Source organism: Trachypithecus francoisi, unplaced genomic scaffold (genome assembly GCF_009764315.1).
Source record: "Trachypithecus francoisi isolate TF-2019V2 unplaced genomic scaffold, Tfra_2.0 Lachesis_group11, whole genome shotgun sequence".
Classification (NCBI taxonomy): domain Eukaryota; kingdom Metazoa; phylum Chordata; class Mammalia; order Primates; family Cercopithecidae; genus Trachypithecus; species Trachypithecus francoisi.
Window position 1 is genome coordinate 34,810,430 of NW_022681456.1, and position 16,379 is coordinate 34,826,808.

Sequence of the window (16,379 nt, forward strand, 5' to 3'; positions counted from 1 at the left end):
ACAGTAGCCATCATGGCTCACTGCAACCTTGACCCCCCCTACCACCTCAAGCAATCCTCCTGCCTCAGCCTCCTAAGTAGCTGGAACAACAGACTTGTGACACCACACCCTGCTAATTTTAGAATTTTCTGCAGAGATGGGATCTCCCTACGATGCTCATGCTGGTCTTGAACTCCTGGGCACAAGCAATCCTCCCACCTTGGCCTCCCAAAGTATTGGGATTACAGGCGTGAGCTACTGTACCCGGCCACTAACTCATTTATTTGGGCAATTCTGCCCAGCTATGTTACCTCAGATTTTCCTCAATTGTCATATAAGATCCATATCTCAGCAGAAGTACGATATAAGTGGCTGGGTACAGTGGCTCATGCCTGTAATCCCAGCACTTTGGGAGGCCGAGGCGGGCAGATCACGAGGTCAGGAGATGGAGACCATCCTGACTAACACGGTGAAACCCTGTCTCTACTGAAAAATACAAAAAATTAGCCGGGCGTGGCAGTGGGCGCCTGTAGTCCCAGCTCCTCAGGAGGCCGAGGCAGGCGAATGGCGTGAACCCGGGAGGCAGAGCTTACAGGGAGCCGAGATTGTGCCACTGAACTCCACAGCCTGGGTGACAGACCAAGACTACGTCCCAAAAAACCAAAAAACAAAACAAAAAGAAGTATGATACAAGCACTGTATAAAACAATCTCAACAATAGAGGTAATTTTGGAGATTATCTAATTCAATCCTCTCATTTTATTTCACTCATTTAGAGTCAAAGAAACACAGGTTCTGCTGATACAAATGATTAATGACAAACCAGTCCTTAGAACCTAAACTAACTGCTAAGCAAAAGGAGAAAATAATTTGGGGTCCTGCTTCAGAGAAAAGATACTGTATTTGAAATGTTATCCACTTACCTACAATAGGGCCAGGATTCACTCCGTATTTCACAAGCTGATCCAAAAGATCTTCATTAGTGAGCTCTGTTACATCTAGATCATCTTTATCATCTTGTCTGGGTTTATCAGTTTTTTTTGTGGCTTTCTGTAAACAAAGTCCGGTAATCATTTCTATATGAATTAAAGTGTTCACTTACTAGATAATAATCTGTATAACATAAACATGCAAACTCACCACCAAGTTGGTTTATAGTACTATTAGGCCTTAGCAATTTGATTAAATTAAGAGCGACTCATCATTGGAGAACATTTTCTAAGCTGAACTGTAATCATACAAACTGCACAGCCAAGCAAGTAACTTAAATTTTAAAGACATTGTTGTTAAAATAGTCCATTTTGGACTATCTAAAAGAGGTAGTAATAGCATCAAAAATGCAAAAGAACAAATAAAAGTAAAACTGACTCTGGCTAACACTTTCTTTTAAAGAACCCCCCCCTTTTTTTTTTAAATGATACAGGGTCTAGCTCTGTTACCCAGACTGGAGTACAGTGGCATTATCTCCGCTCACTGCAACCCCCACCCCCCAGGCTGAAGTGATCCTCCCACCTCAGTCTCCCAAATAGCTGGGATTACAGGTGCGCACCACCACCCCTGGCTTTTTGTATGGTTTTTTTCTTTTGTAGAGATGGGGCTTTTGCCATGTTGCCCAGGCTGGTCTCAAACTCCTGGACTCAAGTGATCAGCTCACCTTAGCCTCCCACAAGTGTTAGGATTACAGGTGTAAGCCACTGCACATAGCCTAAATAACCAAAAATTGTATTTCATTTCTTAAAGCATATACCCCAATGGCAAGGGAAACAGATCAGCATGAAACTGGGAAAGTAAAGCCAGACTGGGCTTAAAAATTTTCATCTAAATGATCACGAATGCTACTTACTAACTTTTTGATAATCCTTCAAAGTTTAAATTAATCCAGGAAAGTTTAAGACTTTACCATACAGGCTTACACTTGGATATATATACAGAAATGATTTTCTTTAAATAGCATATGAGAACTTAAGAAGGCCAAATGAATACAGTTGGTTCTCCATTCTCCCAAATGAATACAGTTGGGTTCTACATTTGTGAATTCAACCAACCACAGATCAAAAATACTCGGGGGAAAAAAATGACAATACAGCAATAAAAATACAAATAAAAATACAGTATAACAATTATTTACATAGCACTTACATTGTGTTAGGCGTTATAAGTAATCTAGAGACGGTCTGAAGTATAAGGGAGGATGTATGTAGGTTACTACACCACTTTATATTAAGGGACTTACTAAAGCATCCCGAGTTTGATATCCATGGCTGGGTCCTGGAATCAGTTTCCACCCCAAGGACAGGAGACAGGACTGTAAACTCCTTGTAACATAGCTTTTTTAGTAGCTAGTTTATGACTTAGGAAGGAAATCTGACAGACTTCATGGTTACATTATCACCTTTGACAGTTTAGTCACCAGATTAACTTCTGTACCACTAGTTTACTAAAAATAGTCAAAATAACTTGAAACAAACTTTGAGGGAAAATTTAAAAGTTTTAAAATTAATTTATACAAAGGCAATATTTACTGGAAAAATTACAAATTTCCAAGGTTGAACAAATAAAAAGGAAGCAAAAGAATGGATACCTTTTAAGGCTGTGGCAAACAGCCTGACAAATGAAAAAACATCAGAGTGCCGAACAAAAAAACGGCTAAACAATGGCAACATCAAAGTAAATTTTACGAAAAAGGCTAAAATTATCAAGTTGTATGGAATGTTCACTTTCCAATCGTATTAGGGGGAAAAAAAATCAGGCATTATTTGGCTACGTACTGGAATTCCTGTTTTTAAAAATAAAAATGTTCTGACCTCGAATTGCCAGGCTCAAATTTTTTTTTTGAGACCATGTCTTACTCTTATCCAAGCTGGAGTGCAGTGGCGCAATCTTGGCTCACCGCAACCTCCGCATCCCAGGTCCAAGTGCCTCAGCCTCCTGAGTAGCTGGGATTACAGGTGTACACCACCATGTCTGGCTAACTTTTGTATTTTGAGTAGAGATGGGTTTCAGCATGTTGGCCAGGCTGGTCTTTAACTCCTGACCTCAAATGTTATGCCTGCCTCAGCCTCCCAAAGTGTTAGGATTACGGGCGTGAACCATGGAGCCTGGCCTGAAATACTTCAAATAAAGCAAGATACGAGAAATTCTTTTTAAAAAGCTGCTAATCGCTAATCATTCTATAATCAGAAGCCAAAAAACCCTCACCAAAAAGATAGCTGCTCATAAGAACAATTATGTCAACTTGAAGAGTTACAGTGAGAGCAGGCTTTAATTCACATACACTGCACTGACCTAGACCTGTCAGGCTCAAATCTGGAAGCAACCCACACCCGTAATATCCAAATAGTTGCCTAGAGTCTAAGAGTTCTAAGACTTATTTCTTTCAAGAAAAGATTTAATCAAACTTAATCCTATGTTATTGACTTACTCAAATTTTCCAAAAAGTGCAGTCAGGTAGTAGAGAAAAACTAAAATAATGCTTAAAATAAAAATAAAATATGGAAAAAAAATCAATCACGTTCAAATTATTTGTACACACTCCCCACTACCATGAGAATGTTCAATTTACTATCAATAAAACATCCAGGAAATTCCAACTTTTTTTTTTTTTTTTTGAGACAGAGTCTCGCTCTGTCACCCAGGCTGGAGTGCTGTGGCCGGATCTCAGCTCACTGCAAGCTCCACCTCCCGGGTTCACGCCATTCTCCTGCCTCAGCCTCCCGGGTAGCTGGGACTACAGGCGCCGCCACCTCGCCCAGCTAGTTTTTTGTAGTTTTTAGTAGAGACGGGGTTTCACCGTGTTAGCCAGGATGGTTTCGATTTCCTGACCTCATGATCCGCCCGTCTCGGCCTCCCAAAGTGCTGGGATTACAGGCTTGAGCCACCGCGCCCGGCGAAATTCCAACTTTTCAAACCTGCCTGAGAGGTTTTCAAGGAATCTCTTTGGGCCAGGTGCAGTGGCTCATGCCTGTAATCCCAGCACTTTGGGGGACCAAGGCAGGTGGATCACTTGAGGTCAGGAGTTCGAGATCAGCCTGGCCAACATGGCAAAATCCTGTCTCTATTAAAAATACAAAAATTAGCTGGGTATGGTGGCACACGCCTGTAATCCCAGCTACTTGGGAAGCTGAGGCAGGCGAATTGCTTGAACCTGGGAGGCGGAGGTTGCAGTGAGTCGATATCGTGCCACTGCACTCCAGCGTGAGTGATACAGCAAGACTTTGTCTCAAAAAAAATCTTAACTCTTTTTTTTTTCTTTTTCAAGGTGGAGTCTCTGTCGCTCAGGCTGGAGTGCAGTAGCACCATCTTGCCTCGCTGCAACCTTCCACCTCCCAGGTTCAAGCAACTCTCCTGCTTCGGCCTCCTGAGTACCTGGGACTACAGGTGCACGCCACCACGCCCAGCTAATTTTTGTACTTCTAGCAGAGACAGGGTTTCATCATTTTGGCCAGGCTGGTCTCAAACTCCTGAGCTTGTGATTTGCCCACCTCAGCCTTCCAAAGTGCTGGGATTACATGCGTGAGCCACAGCACCCAGCCCAAAATCTTAACTCCTATTTTTTTTTTTTTTTTTTTTTTGAGACGGAGTCTGGCTCTGCCGCCCAGGCTGGAGTGCAGTGGCCGGATCTCAGCTCACTGCAAGCTCCGCCTCCCGGGTTCACGCCATTCTCCTGCCTCAGCCTCCCGAGTAGCTGGGACTACAGGCGCCCGCCACCTCGCCCGGCTAATTTTTTTTTGTATTTTTTAGTAGAGACGGGGTTTCACCGTGTTAGCCAGGATGGTCTCGATCTCCTGACCTCGTGATCCGCCTGTCTCGGCCTCCCAAAGTGCTGGGATTACAGGCTTGAGCCACCGCGCCCGGCCCTTAACTCCTATTAACCACTATTTTGGAAAGGTCTTACCCATTTCTGATTCTTTACCTAGGGCCAGAGAATCTGTTTGCAATGTGTAGCCCAGGTGATCTGGATGCAACATTGAGGCAAGCAACAGAAAGCAGGAGCACTATCATCCTTATATTTTTATTCCAAGCATCTAACAATTTCTAAGAAGACTGATACAGGAATAGTCCCCAATAAATGTTTTGTCAAATCCGGGGAAGGAAAAAGTAATTTATTTTTGAAAATCCATTTCTTATTAGAAATAGCAGACCTATCAAATCTAAATAGAAAACCAATTCTCGGTTGGATGCAGCAGCTCACGTCTGTAATTCCAGCACTTTGGGAGGCCGACGAAGGAGGATCAATTGAGGTCAGGAGTTTGAAACCAGCCTGGCCAACATGGTAAAACCCCATCTCTAATAAAAATAGAAAAATTAGTCAAGTGTGACGGCACACGCCTATAGTCCTAGCTACTTGGGAGGCTGAGGCTGGAGAATCACTTGAACTGGGGAGGCGGAGATTGCAGTGAGCCAAGATTGCATCACTGCACTCCAGCCTGGGTGATAAGGCCAGACTTTGCAGAGAAAGAAAGAAAAGCAAGAAAAGCAAGCAAGCAAGCAAGAACGAACGAACGAACGAACGAAAAAGAGAAAGAAAATCCATTATCTTATATTTCCTTCAAACATAATGCAAAACTTTAGCTGAACAAACATATCTTAAATAAGTGACCAACAAACCTACACAAGGTAAGTCAGATAGATGAAAACCAAAAATGTGATTTTTTTTTTTCTGAGATGTAGTCTCACTCTGTTGCCCAGGCTAGAGTGCAGTGGCATGGCCTCCACCTCCCAGGTTCAAGTGATTCTCCTGCCTCAGCCTCCCAAGCAGCTGGAATTACAAGCGCGCACCACCACGCCTGGCTAATTTTTGTATTTTTAGAAGAGACAGGGTTTCACCACGTTGGCCAGGCTGGTCTCAAACTCCTGACCTCAGGTGATCCACCTGCCTCGGCCTCCCAAAGTCTTGGGATTACAGGTGTGAGCCACCATGCACAGCCAAACATGTGATTTTTAATCTGTCAGGAAAAAAGCTCCAGAAAAGTGATGTCATTTTATAAATCCCAGATTTAATAAGGATAAAAAATTAGGAGGCAGTGTGCTGCACATGATTAGCAGTTTCAGTCAGGAAAAAGGAAGCATTAGTTGCATTAAATTCTGCCTCCAGAAAACTTTGTTCCTTTAAGTAGATCACTTAAGAGTTTCACTCAAAAATAGTGAGTACCTACTACGCCACCCAATGATCTCTAATGTATTTTTCAACTTTAAAACCCAACAGTTCTATGATATCACCTATGAGCTACTGTAATACCTTTAATCTCTACCTCTAGTATAAAGATGCTGAACCATAACATTATAAGAGATTATATCGGGCACTTACTATATATCATGTACTGAGTTGTGTTCCAAGTGTCTTTGCATTAACTTACGGAATCCAAAAAATCTATGGAATAAGATACTAATATCTCCATCTGACAACTCAGAAAACTGAGGTTCAAGTATGCACTTCACTAATTCAGGAAATCTGCATGCTATGATATACACGTCACTTTCACGTATCTACCTTGTTTCCTGAAATTATATTTTAGTAACTTTGCATTGTATTGCCCTAACGTTAAAGACAAAAATTCAGAAATCATTTCTTGTAATAGGTATTAATTACTAAGCACTAGACACTTCACATATGCAACGGCATGTACTCCTCAATCTGATTAAGTAGCTATTAGATTATTCCTCTATTTCAGGTGAAAATAGAGGATCTTAGATTAAGACACTGTTCAGTGTCACATGAATAAGGGGCAGACCTGGAATTTGAATCTATAACTCTATGATTCACAAGTCTGTAAACTTAACACCTTATTATACAGTGGTGGTCAATTTGTGATTTAAATAACATTTCCTATTGGTAGCATACTTTTTATTGTTCTTTTCCAAGTCTTCAAATATTTCCTATTGATAATTCGTAATTTGGCCTGGAGCAGTAGCTCACACCTACAATCCCAACGCTTTGGGAGGCCTAAGCGGGAGGATCCCTTGAGGCCAGGAGTTCAAGATCGGGCTGGTCAACATAGTGAGACTATCTCTATAAAAATTTTAAAAATTAGTTAGGCATGGTGGCACACACCTGTAGTCCCAGCTATTTCGGAGGCTTGAGCCCAGGAGTTCGAGGCTGCAGTGAGCTACGATCACACCACACAGATGGGCACGGTGTCTTATGCCTGTAATCCCAGCACTTTAGGAGGCTAAGGAAGGCAGATCACAAAGTCAGAAAGGAGTTTGAGACCAGCGTGACCGTGGTGAAACCGTCTCTACCAAAAACACAAAAATTAGCTAGGCGTTGTGGTGCACGCCTGTAATCCCAGCTACTCAGGAGGCTGAGGCAGGAGAATCACTTGAACCCGGGAGGCAGAGGTTGCAGTGAGCCGAGATCACGCCACTGCACTCCAGCCTAGATGACAGAGCAAGACTCCTTCTCAAACAAATACACACTCATAATTCACCAGACCAGATCATTCAAGAATATTATGCTCCACTAGATCCAAATAGCTACACCTTCATGTTCTGCCTCTTAGAACAAAAAGGCAGACGGCCAACTCTGTACATGTTTCTTTTTGTGTCCACAATCTAGATAACTTCAACACATAAAAATATTGGTAGCAAGACACATAAAAAGCTTAGAAATAAGAAAACAAAATCAAAGCAAAACTTTTAACATGCAAAGTTTTGTCACATTACACCAAGTGAATCCAAGAGACTATGGTAGAGGCTGAAATGAAACAATTTCTTTTTTAATTAAAAATATTCCCCATAGGCTGGGCACAGTGGCTCACATCTGTAATCCCAGCATTTTGGGAGGCCGAGGCGGGAGGATCACAAGGTCAGGAGATCGAGACCATCCTGGCTAACATGGTGAAACCCCGTCTCTACTAAAAACACAAAAAATTAGCTGGGCGTGGTGGCAGGTGCCTATAGTCCCAGCTACTTGGGAGGCTGAGGCAGGAGAATGGCATAAACCCAGGAGGCGGAGCTTCCAGTGAGTGGAGATCGCGCCACTGCAGTCCAACCTGGGCGACAGAGCGAGACTCCGTCTCAAAAAAAAAAAAAAAAAAAAAAAATCCTCATAAACCCATGATTAAATAGAAGGTACATGCATGCAAATAGTTCATCTTGGCCAAATCCACATTAACGCTTGATTTGTCTTAAAATGTTAAAAAAATCTCCCTTATCTGCAACTCTCAAACATAATTTGGCTTTCTCCTATATTCTAAATAAATAAATATTCTTTTATTCCTTTCTTACCACCCCATTATGTAGAAGATTGTAAATATTCTTTAAGAAATATGACCTGGGCCGGGCGCGGTGGCTCAAGCCTGTAATCCCAGCACTTTGGGAGGCCGAGACGGGCGGATCACGAGGTCAGGAGATCGAGACCATCCTGGCTAACATGGTGAAACCCCGTCTCTACTAAAAAATGCAAAAAACTAGCCGGGCGAGGTGGCGGACGCCTGTAGTCCCAGCTACTCCGGAGGCTGAGGCAGGAGAATGGCGGCAACCAGGAGGTGGAGCTTGCAGTGAGCTTAGTTCCGGCCACTACACTCCAGCCTGGGCGACAGAGCAAGACTTCGCCTCAAAAAAAAAAAAAAAAAAAAAAAAAAAAAGAAATATGACCTGAGGCCGGGCGCAGTGGCTCATGCCTGTAATCCCAGCACTTTGGGAGGACGAGGTGGGCAGATCACGAGGTCAGGAGATCAAGACTATCCTGGCTAATACGGTGAAACCCCATCTCTACTAAAAATACATAAAATTAGCCAGGTGTGGTGGCGGGCGCCTGTAGTCCCAGCTACTCAGAAGGCTGAGGCAGGAGAATGGCGTGAACCCGGGAGGCGGAGCTTGCAGGTGGATCACGAGGTCAGGAGTTCCAGACCAGCCTGACCAACATGGTGAAACCCTGTCTCTACTAAAAATAAAAAAATTAAGCCAGGCGTAGTGGTGTGTGCCTGTAAGTAATCCCAGCTACTCAGGAGGCTGAAGCAGAAGAATTGCTTGAACATGAGAGGCGGAGGTCGCAGACAGCCGAGATCATGCCACTGCACTCCAGCCTGGGTGACAGACAGACTCCATATCACAAAAAAAAAAAAAAAAAAAGAAAGAAAGAAAAAGAAAAGAAATACGACCTGGTATTATTTTTATACGGGGCTAAAAATGACCAAAACATAAAATATAGTACATATAAAAGGAATCTGACATGAATAACTTTATACATAAATTATTATAAATGTCCTAAGATTCTTTTCCTGTAAATTCAAAATTATTTTTTCCTATGGCTGATTAAAACATTGACCAGACTCCTAACTCACTTGTACTTAACGTACTTTAAAACAGAAAATGGGCCGGGCGCGGTGGCTCAAGCCTGTAATCCCAGCACTTTGGGAGGCTGAGACGGGCGGATCACGAGGTCAGGAGATCGAGACCATCCTTGAAACCCCGTCTCTACTAAAAATACAAAAACTAGCCGGGCGAGGTGGCGGGCGCTTGTAGTCCCAGCTACTCGGGAGGCTGAGGCAGGAGAATGGCGTAAAACCCGGGAGGTGGAGCTTGCAGTGAGCTGAGATCTGGCCACTGCACTCCAGTCCGAGCGACAGAGCGAGACTCTGTCTCAAAAAAAAGGCCGGGCGCGGTGGCTCAAGCCTGTAATCCCAGCACTTTGGGAGGCCGAGACGGGCGGATCACGAGGTCAGGAGATCGAAACCATCCTGGCTAACATGGTGAAACCCCGTCTCTACTAAAAAATACAAAAAACTAGCCGGCGAGGTGGCGGGCGCCTGTAGTCCCAGCTACTCCGGAGGCTGAGGCAAGAGAATGGCGGGAACCCAGGAGGCGGAGCTTACAGTGAGCTGAGATCCGGCCACTGCACTCCAGCCGGGTAACAGAGCCAGACTCCGTCTCAAAAAAAAAAAAAAAAAAAAGAAAATGACGCTACTGACTACCGATATTTTTCTTCAAGTTGTTGGCACGGCTATTAAGACCAGTCAAGGGTAAACACTTCTTGAGTTTTAAATACTCCAGGTAGAAGATATTTAAACTTGTAATTATGAAGTAATTTTCTTTGTATGGATGAAATAATTAAATGAAATATAAAAAGCTTAATTACTATGCCAATAGACCTACTAGGTACTCTTAAAAACATTACTTCTGGGCTGGGTGCTGTGGCTTATCCCTGCATTCCCAGCACTTTGGGAAGTCCAGGGGGACATTATCACCTGAGGTCAAGAGTTCGAGACCAGCCTGGCCAACATGGCAATATCCCGTCTCTATTAAAAATACAAAAGTTAGCCAGGTGTGGTAGTGCACACCTGTAATTCCAGCTACTCGGGAGGCCAAGGCAGGAGAATCATTTGAACCCAGGAGGCGGAGGTTGCAGTGAGCTGAAATCGGGCCATTGTACTCCAACCTGATGGAGACTCCATCTCAGAACAAACAAATAAAACAATAACAACAACAAAAATTACTTCATTTTGGCTGGGCGTGGTGGCTCATGCCTGTAATCCCAGCACTTTGGGAAGCTGAGGCGGGCAGATCACAAGGTCAGGAGATCGAGACCATCTTGGCTAATACAGTGAAAACCCATCTCTATTAAAAATACAAAAAACTTAGCCGGGCATGGTGGCGGGCGCCTGTAGTCCCAGCTACTCAGGAGGCTGAGGCAGGAGAATGGCGTGAACCCATAAGGCAGAGCTTGCAGTGAAGCAAGATCATGCCACTGCACTCCAGCCTGGGTGACAGAGCAAGACTCCATCTCAAAAAAAAAAAAAATTACTTCATTTCACTCAACATTTATTTACATGATGCTGACCAACTTCAATTAGCACATGAGTTGTACATACTAGTAAATAACACAATTCATTTTTAAATCCCCAAAGTTTTTTTTTTTTTTTTTTTTTGAGACGGAGTCTCGCTCTGTCGCCCGGACTGGAGTGCAGTGGCCAGATCTCAGCTCACTGCAAGCTCTGCCTCCTGGGTTTACGCCATTCTCCTGCCTCAGCCTCCCGAGTAGCTGGGACTACAGGCGCCAGCCACCTCGCCCGGCTAGTTTTTGTATTTTTAGTAGAGACGGGGTTTCACCATGTTAGCCAGGATGGTCTCGATCTCCTGACCTCGTGATCCGCCCGTCTCAGCCTCCCAAAGTGCTGGGATTACAGGCTTGAGCCACCGCGCCCGGCAAATCCCCAAAGTTTTAAACTCAGTAGTTAAGAACACTTGGTAGGCCGGGCGCGGTGGCTCAAGCCTGTAATCCCAGCACTTTGGGAGGCCGAGACGGGCTGATCACAAGGTCAGGAGATCGAGACCATCCTGGCTAACCCGGTGAAATCCCGTATCTACTAAAAAATACAAAAAAACTAGCCGGGCGAGGTGGCGGGCGCTTGTAGTCCCAGCTACTCGGGAGGCTGAGGCAGGAGAATGGCGTAAAAACCCGGGAGGCGGAGCTTGCAGTGAGCTGAGATCCGGCCACTGCACTCCAGCCTGGGCGACAGAGCGAGACTCCGTCTCAAAAAAAAAAAAAAAAAAAAAAAAGAACACTTGGCAGTAACTCAAAACTGCTGGATAATCTTAATCAAAAAATTTTTACATTTAGGTCTTCTTACCCCCAAAGAACACAAGGTAGATTGGGACATAAACTCTCTTTTACCAAGTGGCTGATAGGAAACATTAAAATTGAGACGGTTGTTTCTGTGTAAAAGAAATCGTCCTCAAAACAAATAGGAACCAAGGCTGAGGCAGGATTGCTTGAGGCCAAGAGTTCTAGACCAGCCTGGACAACACAGAAAGCCTGTGTAAAAACAAACAAAAAAACAAAAAAAGATTAAAAAATTAGCCGGGCATAGTGGCGTATGCCCCATTGCCCTTGCTACTCAGGGAAGCTGAGGCAGGAGGCTCTCGTGAGCCAAGGAGTTTGAGGCTGCAGTAAGCTATGATCACATCCCTGCACTCTGGCCTGGGTGACAGAATGAGATCCTGCCTAAAAATAATAACCAGTAATTCTATTATAAACATACAACCAAAAACTTCACGGTTTAATACATTTGCACGGAAGACCGATAAAGGGTTCTATAGAAGAACTAGGTTTTTAAATAAAGTGTGCAGATTTGAATATTTCATTTTCAAACAATTTTTTTTTTTTTTTTTTGAGACAAGTTTAGCTCCTGTCCCCCAGGCTGGACTGCGATGGCGTGATCTCAGTTCACTGCAACCTCCGCCTCCCGGGTTCAAGCGATTCTCCTGCCTCGGCCCCCGCCACCACGCCCGGCTAATTTTTGTATTTTTTTCCTTTAGTAGAGACGGGGTTTCACCATGTGGGCCAGACTGGTCTAGAACTTCTGACCTCGGGTGATCCACCCGCGTGGGCCTCCCAAAGTGCTGGGATTACAGGCGTGAGCCTCCGCGCCCGGCCTCAACCAACGTCTACTGAAAGAGTTTAAATACTACCTTCTTTTTCAGAACAGGGGAACATAATGGGTAAGCGGGTACACTTTACTTCAAAAGTAAATTTGTTTATTAATAAATTAAAGTAGCTTTCCACAAAACAATATGTTGAAACAATAAGGTGTGAAAGGTCTTTTATTTATTGTACAAATATTTGGCACTACTATGTGTCAGACACCGGACTTAAGAACGTTTGTTAAGACTTTCAATTTCTCTAAAGCCTAGGACAAGATTTTCAATTAAATTTACATGTGTCTATTACATTTGTCTTTCATTTTTGCCTGACTAGCCGGGAAAACACATTAGACAGGTTCCTTAAAAACTAAACTTTGAAGGAAGGAGTAATTTTGGTTTACACTAGCGATAACTCGCAACAACCCCAAACCCCACATTCACTGTCTCTTACAAGGCATTTTATGTTACACCAATTACTAGTTTTAGTTTCATCCTATTACGACTTGAAGCCCGGTAACTCGGCAGGCATAAGCAAACCCACAAAAAGCACATTAAAATCTACAGGAAAAAAAGCAAACTATTCTCAAAGAAAACATGCTTTGCTGGAGCCGATTTGAGATTTAACCAGGATCAAGACATTCCAAATTGCAATACTGTTGCACCAGAATGTCATGCAATCAATTTTTCCTGAATCCTAAGTCTTTCCTTTCCTCAAGCAAAATTAACCAAAAAGGGAGAAAAACGCAATCCAAACTGTGAGTAATTTTCAAATATATGTTTATAGGGCCGGGTCCGGTGGCACACGCCTGTAATCCCAGAATTTGGCAGGCCGAGGTGGGCGGACCACCTTAGGTCAGGAGTTCGAGACCGGCCTAACCAACATGGAGAAACCCCGTTTCTACTAAAATACAAAAATTAGCCGGGCGTGGCGGCGCATGCCGGTAATCCCAGCTACTCGGGAGGCTGAGGCAGGAGAATCGCTTGAACCCGGGAGGCGGAAGTGGCGGTGAGCCGAGATCACGCCATTGCACTCCAGCCTGGGCAACAGGAGCGAAACTCCATCTCAAAAATAAATAAATAAATATTTAAAAATTACAATAGGCGCTTTAAAATGTACTTTAAAATGTTCCTTTTAATTCGGCGTGAAGCCGTCCCGCCAAAAGATGTCCTGTTGCTGGGAAAAATTAAGACAAACTAGAAAACATAAACGGTTCAAAAAGCCCTCCCTACGCAAAAGTATAAAAAGGCGGGAATTTCCTTAATTCAAATTTTGGTTAGAAATTAGTGTGTCATCAGTTGCCCTCCAGGGAGCGCTCTGAGACTCTGTTGCGAGTCATTTCAGTTAATAAAGCGGGAAAACGCTCGAACTTAACCTATAGCATTTTGGGGCCACCCCTCCAGAGCTTTCGAAAGGTCACGGAAGTCCGGGTATAAACGCCCGCTGCCGGCAGCTGGTGGTCCAAGGAAGCGGCGTCGCCCGCGTGCAAAACAACCGCGGCCAACGCAACTCCACACCTCCCAGACACACACGTCAAAGACCGCGAATCCCGCTGCCCCAACTTCTGGCCTCTCCGCTCCAGTGCCTGCAGCCCCGCGGGGAAGGGGCAACGCGAGGGGGCGCAGGGACAGCCCTGCACCTGGGAGGCCCAAGGGGGCGCCCGGGAGGGAGGGGCTGCAAGCGGCGGCGAGCGCGCGCGGCAACCGCCAAACGCCCGCCTTTGTGGCCCCGGCCCCGCATCCTTACCCTGCCGACGGCTGCTCGGCTCCGGCCCGCGGCGGCGGCCACAGAGCCGAGAATCGGGGTGGCCTCGCGTTCCTCGTCACTGGAGAAGTCCGGGGGCCCCTTGCTGTTGGCGCCGGCGGCGAGCGGCGGCCGGTTGCGCGCCGTGAGGTGCTGCAGGTAGAGCTGGACGTACACGTCTTTGCGCTGCTCCCCAGCCGGCAGCGTCACATTGTTGGCGACCAACTCACTCTTCAACTTGTCTTTCGTCAGGACCGAGGGGTCTTCCAAGAACTCCGGCATCTCGGGGATTTGCGAAGCCCCCTCCCCGCAGCCTTCGCCGCCGCCGCTCACGCCGGCGCGCTCGCTCCTGGCCGGGGGCCGCGCTCCTGCCTCCGAGCCTCACGGCTCCTGCCCAGTAGGAGCGCTGCGGACCGGAGCAAAAAGTCGCGGACACAAAGCCAAGCCAGACCCGGACACAAAAGACCCCAGAGCCGAACTACGGACGAAGTGCGGCCAACCTGGAAGCCCGCACCAACCCCAGCCCACACACTACAGGCAGGAGGCGAGCAGCCTGCTTCGCCCACGCCCCAAGAACGCGCGGCGCCATTGGCGGGCGACGGGAGGAAGCGCGGCGGTGATTGGCGGGACGGCTCGCGCGGGTTCCATTAGCCGCCGCGCTGAGCGAGAGGAGGTAGAAACGCAGTTTAAAAGGCGCTGGGGCGGGAGCCGAGGCGCCCGGCCCGCTTCTGTTTTCGTTTTCTCCACCCTTCCCCTTAGACGCCGATAAGGGACAGGTCGTACTGCTTTTCTGCGCCGTTTCCTCTCCCTCCCCCAGCTCGAGAAGCAGCTTTCGTCTCTGGGGTCGATCGCCTACGAACCGGCCGAATTCCACGCCGGCTGTGAGGACCCTTGTCTGGGCCTTTTTTCCTCCAGGGACACTGAAACACCGAAGAGTAGCCGCAGCCTTGCCTTCCCTTAAACGCTAGCCATGAAGGGGAAGAAAAGGAGCGAGACTTGTCTGCAGGCACTCATATTCCTTGATTTGATTTACTTTGGGAGGGGGAGGGCAGGGAAGTTACCCCTCTGTCTACTCGCGAACGCTTCTTTTGTTCCAGAAACCCGGGAGAAGCCAGACCTCTACCATCGGGCGCTTTAGATTACCCTTGAATTTGTGACAAAAGTGTAATATACCATTCACTTCTTAGTCTCGTAGTTGGGACATGTCTAAATTGTTTTATTTGAACAGTGCGTTGAGACTCAAGACAAATTCGCGCTTGCATTTTTGTTGAAACCCATCCTGGCTTTGGATCCCACCACCCGTAAGAATCTTAAACCTATCGTTTGATAACAAAACGAAGCCGAACCCTTGGGAACCACCTCAATGGTCAATTTAAAATAGCAGATGTTGCATAATCCTAAAGGAAGCCTAGTGACCCATAATTAGGCCTAGATCCCTAATCAAACCCGTATTACTGATCCAAATTAAAACCTGGTACTGACTGCAATTAAAATGTTTGCCTGAAAATTAGTATCACTGATGAGAAATATTTGTATTTCTGATGAATATGTATGATTAAAGATTCTAGAAAGGAAAGGAGACATTGGATTTAGGATGTGTTAATAATTTCCCCAGAATCTGAGCTCCAAACTATGTTTTAGAAACTGATTACATTTTTTTATTGTTTGCCTGCTTTCTACACTGTTAGGTTAGAATACATTTAAACAAACGCCTTCACTAAAAATGTTTCCTATGATTTAAGCGACTTAACTTTTGTTCAAATTGAGGAGATACTTCTTTTAGTGATATTTTCCTAGAGGTAACTGATTTATAAAAATCTCGGTATCCATATATATTTAAGCAATGGTACTAAGCTCAATAATGCAAATTAAAAATCAGGTTTTAATTAGCAAGTTGTTAGGTAGATTTTTATGATCCCTTGTAAAAGTTGCTTGGTTTTTTGCCCCTACAGCTTCCCTGGACACATAGGCAAATGTTTTTATCTTCAGAAGGGGAACTAAGCTGAGAGGCAAAGGACCATGATTTTGCAATCACTGGTAACCCAGTACATATAATGCAAGAACTGCATACTAGATGCCTGCAATTAATGTTTCCTGGGCAAAAATATTTTCATTATCTTTTTCTTATCCCTGGACATTAGCTACAGGTGGTTACTTGCAGATTTACTGCTGTAGAGCTCCAAAATTGAGATTACACTTAACAGATTCAGCATACCCTAATGCTAAGAGGTTAGGCTATTGAGATTGGGTGGTCTCTTTGGTCCTGATTGCTACTTCCAAACTATTTCTGCTCTTT

At 45.1% G+C, this 16,379-nt stretch overlaps 1 protein-coding gene across 5 annotated transcripts in view; it reads right to left on the reverse strand.

Moving 5' to 3' along the window:
* The window catches only part of TMPO (thymopoietin), a 37,612-nt gene extending 21,794 nt beyond the window's left edge, over positions 1 to 15,818 (reverse strand). For all 5 annotated transcript variants that reach the window (XM_033220970.1, XM_033220969.1, XM_033220968.1 and 2 more), the window contains exons 1-2: positions 14,087 to 15,818; positions 903 to 1,029 (exon numbers count right to left, since the gene is read on the reverse strand). In XM_033220970.1, coding sequence (XP_033076861.1) covers positions 903 to 1,029; positions 14,087 to 14,365 — 406 coding nt within the window. In that variant the 5' untranslated portion in view covers positions 14,366 to 15,818. The remainder of the gene's footprint in view (positions 1 to 902; positions 1,030 to 14,086) is intronic.
* Positions 15,819 to 16,379: the final 561 nt, after the last annotated feature.